Source organism: Grus americana, chromosome 1, assembly GCF_028858705.1.
Source record: "Grus americana isolate bGruAme1 chromosome 1, bGruAme1.mat, whole genome shotgun sequence".
In the NCBI taxonomy this organism is placed as follows: domain Eukaryota; kingdom Metazoa; phylum Chordata; class Aves; order Gruiformes; family Gruidae; genus Grus; species Grus americana.
In genome coordinates, this window is record NC_072852.1 from 155,141,072 (window position 1) to 155,154,311 (window position 13,240).

Below are 13,240 nucleotides of genomic sequence, written 5' to 3' on the forward strand. Positions count from 1 at the left end.
TCTCTGTTGAAAAATAAGCCTGCTGCAGAATGTTTAAGGGAATGATACCTGGTATAGAAAAGTAAGCACATCTACATGAGATATCTGATATAAGGTATCCATCACTGGGGCTTTGATCGACTAAACAGAATGCCTTTCCCACCTCAGAGAAGCTGAGGTCTAGATGTTGCACTCCCAAGGAGACCAAGGATGCATGTTTTTCATGCTGCATCCTGTCTGACCTTGGTAACTGCTCATGCCTGATGAGGACTCAGGGATTATATAGGACAGAAGATCAAACCAGAATAAAGTCTAAATTTTGAGAGCAACTTTTGGGTTGCTGTCTTGATATTTGATGATGTGGCATCTAGCATGTTGCTTATGGTAACTCTAACGTTCGGGGAGTCCAGATCTCAGCATGGACCCAGAAGATATGTTTCAAATGCAGTTATTTTCATATTATCTTTTTTTAATTATTTTTTTTTAAAAAAACCCACTAAGTTCATATTACAGATGTGGGAGCTATATTAGTAAATGTTAGGCTTGAATACATACTTTTAGTACTCTGGCTACTAAAATATAATAAATTAAGATTATTAGAGAAGTAATTTTTATTCAAGATATTCTTAACTGCACAAACTGCTTGGGACTAGAGGCATAAAAAAAGGATTTAGACAAAATCTAGACATCAGGTCCTTTTGCAATCCAGCACTACACTTAATGGGATCATGCTGCTGTTTAGAACCATGAGGAAGGTCATAATGTCTGGAGATTTCCAAAGCGCTTACTCAGACTTACCCATCCACACACGACAGATGCCCTATCCTAGTCCTGTCACACTTAAACACTACGCATCCCCCTGGTTTGTGAGGCTCAGACCACTCTATTAGAGAGAGTCTGCACTAAAACCAGCTAGAGATGGTTCTAATTCAAACGATCCTTAGGGAGTTGTCTTCCTGAAAGGGTGCAAAATCAGCCTCCGTAGTTTTTGGAATATTTTCCTGACCGCCAAGTTATAGTATGTTGTGAGATAGAGGAGCTACACTTCCATAACTGTTAATTTAATAGCTGTGGCTATTTCATTGCCACAGCTTTCCAGCCTAGTGGTTTGTTCACATCTGGACGGTCAGAAAGTTGCCTTCCAATTCCCATCTTCAGAAATATTTCGGTAATTTATATTAAGCAGTAATTAGAAAGAGCCTGGAGCACACTTCTCCCCTCTCTTTGGGAGTGTATGACAGATTCAGAGCACTTTTCTTTCTGTAGTCTAATGAATATGAGGAGACAGGTGACTGCACATGCATGTAGACTGAGAAGGGGCTAGAGCCCAGATAAAAACATTCGAGGGCACAAGCATTAACTAATGGCTGTCACATGAACATTGCTATGACTGCAATATACCTGCGCTTGTCAAATTTTCCCAGTTGATACTTCTAAGGACCTCAGCAGTTCTCCTGCATCTCAAGACAAATATTCGTTAGTGTGGTCTTTTCAGAGAAGAGTGAATTTATGAAAAAGTATGTCTGTTAAGAGTTGAAATTATGTGTAAATTCAGATTGCATCCAACAAACAATTTCAACAAGAAAAGGTGAAAAACACGTTGAAAATATTGAAATATTCTATTTCAGTATTTTTAAAGGAAAACGTTTCTTTTAAAAAATTAAACCTAAACATTATGCTGTGATGTCATTTAATCACTTTTTTTTTTTTTCATTATAAAAGTCTGTTTGAAAAACAACCTAAGTTGACAGGAAAGGAAATAAGAAAGGGCTAAGAGAGGATAAATAAGAACCAAAACAAGCTACCTAAAGTTGAATTAAATACTTCTAGCTAATTCAAGATAATTTTTTTTTCATTTACTGTAATAAATCCTCAGAAAGACAATCATGATTTCACAAAATTTTTCCCTAAAACACTTCAGAGCAAAATCCATGATTCAGCCAGATCCAGCATACATTCATGTGGTCAGGGAAATGGCCAAACCACAGGTGGAAGGACAGACGGTCTTTGCTAATGATCTAATTCTCACAGCCACAGTATAAGCCAGCACTGGGATTTATTTATTCTCAAAATGAAAATCCTGAGTATACAGAGAACAGCAAAATTGGAAGAAAAGCATTTCCTTATACGCCCTTCTATTTTGTTCAGATGCTGTCAAATATTTTTGCTCAGGTGGTATTTTCTTTTTAAAAACTATATATTTAGAACACAAAGCCATGAAATGTTTAATACCATTCTGGAAAACTGACTTGTACAGAGTTTAATTACATTTATTATTTAACAAGTGAATGGCAAAAACTTATTTTAGGTTCCTCAGAACATTTCAGTTATTAGCAGGCTTTATAGAGATAAGAATAACGGGATTACTAGGGATCTCAATACTATAAAGCAGAATTAAAAACTACAATGAATATGGCTATTACTATCACTTTAGAACTATGCTACAATCTATTACGCTTTCTTAGCAAGTTAATGAAATTCTTTGTCCCACACACAAAGGATCTGCAATATAATAAAGTTATTAATGAAAATAATTCAACCTTTTAGAAGGAATAAAAAGGATCACTGGCAAAAAAGGGAAATGTAATTCACTTATTCAACAATCATACTATTGTACTGTAAACAATACAAATTTTTAAAAGGTTTATCACTTCATGCTGTACACAGATCTTTTGTAAAATATTGGTGCATGTATTTCTCTGAATGTCTAAATCAGTTTTTAAAAGCAAAGTTTTGCTTATAATCTGCAATAGGAATGTAACTACAGCAACTAAAAAACACCAAGTGCTATTTCAGGAGTAACAAGTGAGGTTTACAAGCTTTAAAAATTTCTCATGCCAACAGCTGTTGTTTTTCTTTTATTTGGTTTAATACAGTTTTAGAATTCCCTTGGCTTTAAGACCAAGTGAAAACATTTCTGATTCTTCTTACCTTATACTGAAGGACAGGCTGATTTGTTAGAAGTTTTGTTTGTTTCACATATTAATAATTAAGCAATAAGGCACAATGTGGAGGAGTGATTATCCGATGATAACCCCAGCTTCCTGAAATTGCTTTATTGCAAATATAAATATATTTCAGATTGTTCATTGGATATTAAGGGCATTAGCATGCTCATAGAGTTTAATCTTTCCCTTTAGAATATTAAATTCATAAGGCTTTTTTTTTGTCTAAGCTATTTTTTAATGTGCAAGAGAGGACTTCATATACTCAAGAAATACTGTAATTGGCTGGTGCATACTCCACTGGGGAGATTAATTTATGAGCACTGTACAGTTCTGCTAAAACTACTTCGCAACATTTCAAAATGTCAATAGTATATTTTCCCAGCCCTGTAAACACATTTTGATACACAATATAAACTTTAATGGTAGTTTTAAGACACCTCTGGGGGTATGGTTATTTAAGCAATAAGACACAGTAGGGTGTGAATTATGGTATAATAATTCCCTACCAACTGCATTGTTAGGCATGAGGCCAAAGGCCAAGGGACCAATGAACACACTAGGTGTGAATTATGACATCATAAGTCACACTCTGGAGCGTCTTACTGCCATTAGAGAAATATTTAAAACATGTTTTAACACAAATACTTTATTCCTATAGTACTATATTTTAATGGAATATCCTAGAAAATCTTCCCAAGTAAAAAGTTAGCCATTACATAACCTGGAATTAATAGCAAAATTAAAAAAAAAAAAAAAAAAAGGTCTCTCATCTTCTGCTATTTAGTTTGTCGTATTGCACTGTGGTTACACGCTTTAAGGAAGAGCCCCAGAAAATACCCAAGTTTGCAAAAAAATAGAACAAAGACCTTCTGCACAGGGGGGTAATAATCTGCTTTGCCCTTTGTCTGCAGAATCAGATTGCCTGAATCAGGTTTGTACTGGCTTCTCCCGTGTCACTGCATTGATGAAACTGCTAGAAAATCTACACATCTTTTTTCCACGCTTGGGTCATACTGCCATAATAGGGCACGATACAGACTTTGAAAGTAGCAAAAAGGTTCCTTAGACCCCATTTGAGTTTCTGCAGCTGAGGCTGATCACTGCGCTAAGACAACTTTTAGTAAGGATTGCAAAAAGCATAATGTGCATTTATACTATTTCCCATTTTAAACTCCACTTGACAAATGTATTCTCTCCCCTCTGGGTACTCCCGTGTTGCAAGTGCAGCAATGACAAGGGTGTTGTCTGGAGATACACAAGCTCACCTTACAAACAGCAAGCTGGAGGACTGGTAGCAAGCTCGCTGCCGCAGCAGCGGGGATCTTGGCATGGTCTAAACTGGTTTCTCAGTCAGTTTTTACAGCTTGCCCTAAACCTCCAGGCTGCTGTGGATTGATTGCTACCAGTCACCAAGCCAGCTAGTGGGCATCAGAGTTAGCAATATGATAGAGCTTATGAGAGGGCTATTTGCCAGGCCCATTTCAGGAGCGATAAGCCTGAGGGCACGTCTACAGGTCTCCACGCAGCGAGGTGTTGGGGATGGCTAGGCTAGCCGTTGTGGATGTTGTTAATGGCTATGTGTAGCGATGCCGTCCCACGTAGGGATAGCAACTTGCACCCTGGAAGCAATGTAGTTGCAAGGTCAGGTTAATTAGCTCTCTTGCATGCAGCTCTGGAGCCATTTCATTCTGCTCTCACGCAGGGAGCTCTGTGTGTCCCTGGTTATCTGAGCAAAAAGGCAGAAACCTCAATTCTTCCAGGCAAAGCCTCATTCTGACTTAATTGTTGAGCGGGTGAGAGTTGTTTTCTGCGTAACCTCACAGTGGTCATCTGCCCTTCCTGGGTAAAGTCATGATCTATGGCCACTTACATTCAGAATCTACAGTCCCTGCTTCTCCATGAAGCAGAAATGGGTAGTCTTAGAGAGAGGACTTCTGTAAAGCTAACAGTGCTAACAAGGTAAAATGCTGAGCTAACCTGGTGTTTCCCCTTCCGTGTCCATTGAAAATGTCTGTTTTAATCTCCAGCAAGAGAAGGTGCTTAATTCTGCCTACAGCTTGATGATATTCATGGGAACAATTTGAGTTTTGCTCCTTCCCTGTAAAAACAAACAAACAAGCATGTGATTGCTTTTTGCCATTCAGCCTGCTTGAAGCTTCTGTCAAACATGATGGAAAAACCTACATCTCTAAACAGGTTTTTTTCCTTTCCCAACAACTTCCAACCAAGGGTGAGCTCACTTTTTTTAAGCTAGCTTACATTTGAAAATATTAGTTTTAAATCCACTTGCAAAATTGCAAGCACTTTTTCCTGGATCCCAATAGGAACAGGGCAAACAGCCAAGAAAAGTGTTTCACACTGGCTCTACATACTCCAAGAACTTAAAATAAGCGGCCCCTGACAAAATACCTGCATATATATATAAATAACACCTTTTAGTGGCAAAGCAGTATTTCAAAGACTGCTGAGCAGTAGCTAACAAGTTTCCAGTAGCATGTTTTTCCATAAATTAACATTACTGCTCAGAACTCATGTTCGCCAACTAGAATGCTCCGATTTCTGAAACCATTTCATTACATGAAATTTGAGGTATAAATGCATCACTGTACCACCGTAACGACATAATCCTTTGATATACCCATCTCCATAAAGCCTTCTGGCTTGTAACAGTAAATCACAGCCCTATTTTCATACCTCATTACCATTATGTATCTTTCCACTGACACCTGACCTTACGCATAATCAGGTATGATTTTCAAACCATACTTATAATCTAAATGAGTGCCTCATTATTTTACATAACCCAGAATGAAATAAGATTCGAGATGTAACTGCAGAATTCACAGTTCACACATTCAGAAACACAGGTCCACCAAAAAGAAGTCATGCTTTCTAATTCATGACTGTGAACAGCATCAAATCACACCTGCATATAGAAGCTTTGCAAGAATTTCAGGATTGGATTTTAGAAAGGATATTGCCAGTTTTGAAAAAACAACACAGTGTTGAAACTGTTTGGTATGTTGTTAAAGATAAACTATGAAAGAAAAATGCGAGTACTGAATTTATTACCTGTATTTTGAAGAAAGAACGACAGCACCAATTGCATAAAGTTATAAAACACCAGTAATAAACATGGAAATAATCTTCAGGTTTGCAACGCCAATAGAACACAGACATCTACAAAGAAATATATATATGTATACATGTAATATAATAAAACCATTCATTAGGGAACAAGAAACATCATATTTTTGTACTATATAAAACAGCTGTACAGTGTGCACACAGACTTTCCTGATCTCTCTAAAATGCCTGTTAGTTACTTCTCCCCATCATCATTTGCTTAACATAGCTTCTTCATTGTCCGTGGGAGAACTCTAAGTGACTGTCTTGTACTTTTAAACTAAGTACTTATAGTGCAGTTTGTCTCCATATATATATACACAACCATACATATATATACTCACAGTTGCACACATATATGTATGTGCGTATATATATGAAAGGAACAAACAAACACATGCGCACACACACACGACAGATCTAAATAGCTCCTCCATCCTGTGCTCTTGAACGAGTGCTTACAAAAAGTCCCTGCACGCTTTATGAAGGGAAGAAAACTTGCTGATTGTGCAGAGTGAAGTTGTTAGATGGTTTCATTCCGAACAGTCTGCAAACACGCACATCTGAATCACATGGTGGTATCCCATATGCCCGAAGACAGTCTGTTGCAGGAGGTATCTTCTACCTTCTTCAGCAGCGTTGGCTTTTTACAAGGGGGTGGAGGTGGGGCCGTGATTCTTTGCTCAGTGCTGTGCAAGATTTGCTGCCAGTCTTCTCTCTCTTCACACAGCTTTCTCCTCCAATCTAGAAGCTCCTGCAGAGCCACACTCTCATTCTCTGAAAGTCTAAGCTGATGAATAACCTGTTAGTGAGAAGGAAATAATAAAAAAGGTGGATAAAGTTAATTCTCCTGGCAGTGTAAAACCAAACGTGCATGTTGAATGACACTTCACACAGGATTCTCTGCCTCTTTTGTCACGGATGTAAACCTGTGGGCAGGGCAGATTCAGGTCCCGTTCTCCCTTGTAAAGAGCTCAGCGACATGGATAATGATGTATAAACAATAATGACTTTCAGCAAAACAATCTTCCCTTGAACTCATGAGAGGTGTTTTATACTGCCAAGCCCCGTGTGAGGAGGGAACCACTTTCTGCTCTCCATCCATTATTTGCAAAGGGCACCATGGAGCATTATAAGCTTATCCACACATTCTAGTAGGATGATGAACAGAAATCCTGAGATGCCTACAGTGTGCCCCGGCTTAGCCATGTTAGATGGTGAGTGGCTGTGAGTGCTCCCGTTCTAATATTTACAATTAAAGAAATAAATAGATGCATGTGGGTAAGCATTCAAGTTCTATGCTTTTGCTGAGGGAAAGCTGCTCTCATTCATACTACAGCTGAAAGACAACAGATCAAACAACTCTGTTAATAATTTGAAGCAACCTTCTCCTCCAAACGAGTTTAAAATTTTGTGCTTAACTCACTACCCCCAGTTCCCATTTATTGTTCTTTACACTGAAAATAATAATAAAAAAATGATTTAGAAATTCCTTATTTCAGTCTCACGTCTGAAAGTCACAGAACTGAAGTTGTATGAAGCAGGTGCCAAAAATGAAACAAATGGAAAAAAAACTCCCCTGTGTCAGCAAAGGGTACATGAACACGGTCCTCTGAAATACACAAACCAGAATGCCTACAGTGACAAGTAGTCCATATTTCTAACAATGTGGTCTTAAAACTGTTGTCATATAATACCGTTATACTCACAAAATACTCCTTCACACAGAGAAATAGCAGCTGCAGAAGTAGCCAGGTTTTGGCCCTAAATGTAAATACCCAAATAACCGTAAACAAGAAACTATAACCCATTTTGCTGCTTAGAATTAGTAATGCTACTTGTCACAGATAGGTGTTATCCTTAGAACCAGGGACTGGCCCTTGTCTTCCTCCAGAGAATACATTAACAACTAAAAATGCAGTTTCAGTTGGCCTGAAACTGTTTATAAATTCATCCTCAAGTAGCCAGTTTTGTACTAGATTCATAATCCACCTAGAAGAAACTGTTCCTGTCTCCCATTTAACTTTTCTGTTCCAACGATCATTTATTTTGTTCAAGTCAGTTTGAAGCCCTCATGACAGCTCAAGTCCATGAAGCTATGAAGTCCATCTCACTGTCCTTTAAGACCTGCTTAGCACCTATGCAGTGGAGCAGCACCTAGAGCAGGTACTGAGAGCTACTTGCTTGGGGGTATGCGGCGTCAAATTGCTCCAGGGGAGGTTTAGGTTGGATAGTAGGAAAAATTTCTTCACTGAAAGTGTGGTCAGACATTGGAACAGGCTCCCCAGAGAGGTGGTGGATTCACTGTCCCTGGAGGTGTTCAAAAAAGTGTGTAGACATGGCACTTCAGGACATGGTCTAGTGGACTTGATAGTGTTGGGGTGACGGTTGGACTTGATGATTCTAGAAGTCTTTTCCAACCTTAAAGATTCTATGATTCTATGCTGTAGCAGAAGGGACCTACGTAGGAATATGAACCAAACCCACCATAACAGCTAACGGCCCGTGGCCCTTACCCTGCTACCTTCCTTCTTAGGGACCCCACAGGGGCACCTACAAGAGGCACCTGTGACATGACTAAAACAGGCTCACGTGAGAAGTATGGCTATTCCTGTCAAGGTTGTATTTATACTCCGTGTAATAATGAGAGATGACTGTGCGTTAGTCACCATGATAAAGGATTGCTGTGCAGTGCCCTTAAATGCTGATGAGACACTGCGCATCTGGTGGGTTCCGGTTGCAAGGAGGGCTGAGTGATGTGAAGGGCATTTTTATCACTGCTGGGCAATGAGGTCCCCGGGGTAGACGACTTTGCTATTGCCTGTGGATCCTGCAGTTCTTTCATGGTATAGCAGGTACCTGGGTACAGAAGCTTTACGCAGGCTTTACACTGCTGCTTCACACGTGTCCTCTGCAAGTCAGACCTTTCGCACGTGCTGTCAGAGAAGGAATGAGCCCTTACATGGAAATGCCTGAGGATTGATGGGGAATCTGCTTAATTTCTGGTTGGTTGAAACTTCAAAGAGAAATGCATTAACCTATATAATGTCTTAATAAAAGGTATTGTAATTTCAAGTACAATTGTAAATTCTGCATTTTTAAGAAAAAGGAAGAAAAATGGAAAGTGTTTGTAAGACTTCATTAAAGTATATTTTGGTGCCATCCCAATTGCATACCACCAGGAAATTGAAAACCTCTTTGCTTTTATGTTTACACAAAATGCAACAGGGCACCTCAGCGACTCAGAGGAAAAGGAAATGTTCCATGGATATTGTTAGAGGAATATCAGAGACTTCTCATGCACCAAAACTCATTACTTTTTTTTTTTTTTTTTTCCAGTGTGGATAGAAAAGATTAGAAAACAAATGAAAAGTTTGTAATTAGAAACAATTTATCAAGACAGTCAGGTAGTTTTAATCCTATAGAACAGTTGTATAGTTTGGGAGGCACTGTGGCTTACTGTGGCCAATTTCTATAGATTTTTGGGGGTTTAAATTATGGGCATAACCCAGTTTAGAAAACAGGTAGATTGGAATCCAGCCTTCCTAATTCAGACACCTCATTTGTATCTAAATTGTAGGCATTTCATGAACCTGTATTAGGCATGCTGCTCAGAGAGGTGCCGGAGCATACAAAAAGCAAGCTGTGTTAGACTGCCATTGCAAGAGTTTCTTATGAAAGAGTTTCAGCGATAAATAATCAAAGATGTGCCTGAACACCGGTAGATAAGTGTACTTATAAGAAAACAGATATTTTGAAACTCTGTGTTATTGGATGTGCTCAGGTGACAGAAGTTTGAGAGCATGACCCTAATGAAGTACAGAGAAATTTTCAGGTTTGAAAGCTGGGCAAAGTATCTGAATAGAGACGGTGCCATTGCTATTCTAAGAAACATAAAGGCACACAGGTGCAGGGTGAAAAGTGAGTACGTTTTGCCTGGGCAAGGCAATTGACAAATGCATCCTATTTATAGCTTATAGGCACTGAAGAAGCTTTATTATCCTGACCCTGCTTATGCAAGCTGTAATTTAATGTTGGGTCAGCAGTTTCACTATAGAGCTCATTTTCCAGTGTACAGTGGACAAATGTTGGCCCAGTCCACAAATACGTGTACATCTTTGATTGTATTTTTTAAACAAGAGTGGAAAAATATCTCAAATCTTTATTCATTATGAGATTGATCTGGTAAGTAAGATGGAAAAAGTTTATATTCCAACTTGGATGAAGGACATGGGATGGAAATGCAATGGAAATGAAATGGGGGAAAATGCCAAAGAAATGGCAGAGCTTTAAACGAATCAATTAATTTAATTAGAACTATTTGAATAACATGATGTCTTTTCTCTTTTCCATTCATGATTAGACCTGTGAGAAGCTAAAGATTTATTATACATATTCATTATAGGAAAGATTTGCTGAATAATTTTACATTAAGCACAATGTAAAACAGCAAGCTATGTTTCTTCATTATTATTCTATATCCTGAACACCCGTTTGTGAAGGGTGAATGAGGTATGTAGGAAGCAATTACTTTAAGACTACTGATCTTTTTAATGAACACTGAACAAACAACTTCAACCATTAGGGAGTAGAGATGGTACCAACTGTAGACCAGGATTTTCCTACTCAAAGTCAATGGTCAATCAGATATGGGCAGCATAGCATTTGGGCTAGACCCACAAAAAGAGATAGCGTTTGAATACCTAGTATTTAACAGCCCTGCCATCTGGTGGAAACACCATCCTGTGTTTGGTATCCAGAGTCCTTACCGAGCAAACAAGAAAAGCTGAAGTATCAAAGACAGTGATGCAGAAGAGAAGAGCATGTGGAGTTACCAAAGCTATTCATTGGAAACTGCAATGGACTGAAGCAGTTAAACAAGATCCATATCTTCCACTGAAAAATACAGCAAGATGAACAAAATAAATTTGTAATGAGCAGCCCAGGGAAGAGAACCCAGGATTCATTCCTCCCATCTCACAGCCCAAACTATCAGACTACAGAAGCAAGTGCTCTCCTCTTTGCATTTGAGATTTTGGTTGGTGACACAGTACCAATGGCTCGGTTCCATCAGGACATACATGGAAGGACTTTCACCATTATCTAGTGGTTAGAGCATACTGGGAAATAAGAAGATGTGGATTTGACTTCTCTCAGGTTAAGGAAGGACTGAGGTCCCACATGCTGAGAGGACACTGCGACTACAAGAGGTGGACTCTGAATGCAAGGAAGAAGGACTTTGGGTCCTGTGCTTTGTGCTGTCAACGTGTGATAGGTAGGCTAAAGGAAAGCCTTCAGAGCGAGTCCCTTCTGGCTTTAGTGCACAAGAGATAGTGGAGACAGAGCACTTTGGTTGTATGCTGGCAACCATGAGAATCTTAGAGCATGATTTGGCCTACCGAGTCATACACATTTAAGTATTGCATAGTCATTGGAGAATGAGCCCCTGAAGCACCTTCTGGATTTAGGCTTCTAAATTCAGCCTAGATTTCACTTTATGACCTAAAGCAGACATACTGAATTTTAACTTTGTCTTAGAATCAAGATAAGTTGCTATAAGTCAATAAATTATTTTAATTATGGTCTTATTTCTTAGGCTAGTTAAAAAATTCAGTGAGTTTTTAATTATGGAAATTATGGAAAGTTGGAGGTTTCACCTTTTTAAATCATTTCTGATAAAAGGTATGCCAGATAACAAGATTAACAGGTCCATTTAAAATTAACTTTAATTTGAGTTATTTAGAGATTTGGCTCTAGAATCTCTGGAAATTCCTTAGTCATTAAAAGATCAAATGCTATAACTTTATAGAGGATATTTTGTAACATTCAGAAGTAACACAGAGATTACATTGTCTATTTATGTGTCAAATGCAACACAGTCTTAATCATCCAGCTATGGCTAAAGGACTCATTAAACTGTCTGCCAGACAGAGATTTACTAATTTGTATTAGTAGATTCTTTTTGAGTATTTCACCTTTTTTTTTTTTTTCTCGCTCCCTGACCAAATGTAGGGTTTACTTTTTCAAAAATATGTGTATTGTACTCTAGTAATTTTTTTGGTCATTTGTGATTGCATTGATTTTTCTACTACTATTCACCAGAAAATGAACAGAAGTATTTAATTACATTCTTGGATGTTAAAACCTACAAATAATTTTCATTGCACAAAATGTAGCTCTGCATGTTTTATTACAGTTCTGTTTTAGTTGCTTCTGTAAGTTTTAGTAAAATTCCTGAATATAGACATATAAGCACAGCAGAAATCAGATTTTTAAATCATAACACAGTTTAAGGACGTGTATAGCATATAAAGCTATGCTCCTGAGATATTTGCATGAGGTAGCTAGCCCGTATTTTCCCTTTAGAGAAATATTGCCAATTATTTTGTTTAATGGATTTGTCAAAGTAACTGTCAGTAGATACTCACAATTAATTATTACAGCATTATTATGTTTCTCTTCCATTAGTGTTTTACATTGTTAGTAAAGTTGAGGTCCCATCACGGAACCCATGGGGAGTCTGAGTCTAGAACAGCAATGATTTAACTTTTCTAAAATTTGATCAGGATCTAAAGTGAATTATAAAATAAATGTTAAATGTTGATGATAAATTATCATAATTATCTTAGAAACTGAATTGCCTTGACAAACCCCATGGTTTTAATATTTTCCAGTTTGTAGGCTGCCTAAAAATGTAAGCAGAACACATTTTAGCCAATAGGTGACTCGCAGGTATCTTTAGTAGAGCCCTCAAACGCAGTTCCCAAACCCCAGTGGGTCTCCTGTGGATCATCACTTTTAAAGACAGAAGTGATGAGGATGTTCTCACCTCTCACTTCAAAATTGAAGACACAATTTCATTCAGTAATTCTGGAAATAATACTTACTGTATGCGATTATTAGCAAGACCAACACATTTAGATTCAACTTGTGACAGGCCTGCATCTCTCTCACAAAAGTGTTTCTAACTCGTTTTAACGGCTTCATCTTTCTCTCTTTTCTTTTTGCATCTGATAAGCACTGACTGCTTCCAAACATGCATGTCACATCTCTTTTTCCAAACCACAGGACAGGCACGCTGAAACCTCTCAAAAAATCCTGACCCCTGAGGTTCAAACAGATATGTTTGGGTTTTTGTGTGTTACAAAAGAGCATAAATCAGGAAAGGATTGCTTTTCCACCAATTC

At 38.1% G+C, this 13,240-nt stretch overlaps 1 protein-coding gene across 3 annotated transcripts in view; it reads right to left on the reverse strand.

The window, feature by feature from the left end:
• Positions 1-2,016: 2,016 nt before the first annotated feature.
• MYO16 (myosin XVI) overlaps positions 2,017-13,240 on the reverse strand; it is a 405,915-nt gene continuing 394,691 nt past the window's right edge. For all 3 annotated transcript variants that reach the window (XM_054807394.1, XM_054807387.1, XM_054807380.1), the window contains one exon: positions 2,017-6,855. In XM_054807394.1, coding sequence (XP_054663369.1) covers positions 6,622-6,855 — 234 coding nt within the window. In that variant the 3' untranslated portion in view covers positions 2,017-6,621. The remainder of the gene's footprint in view (positions 6,856-13,240) is intronic.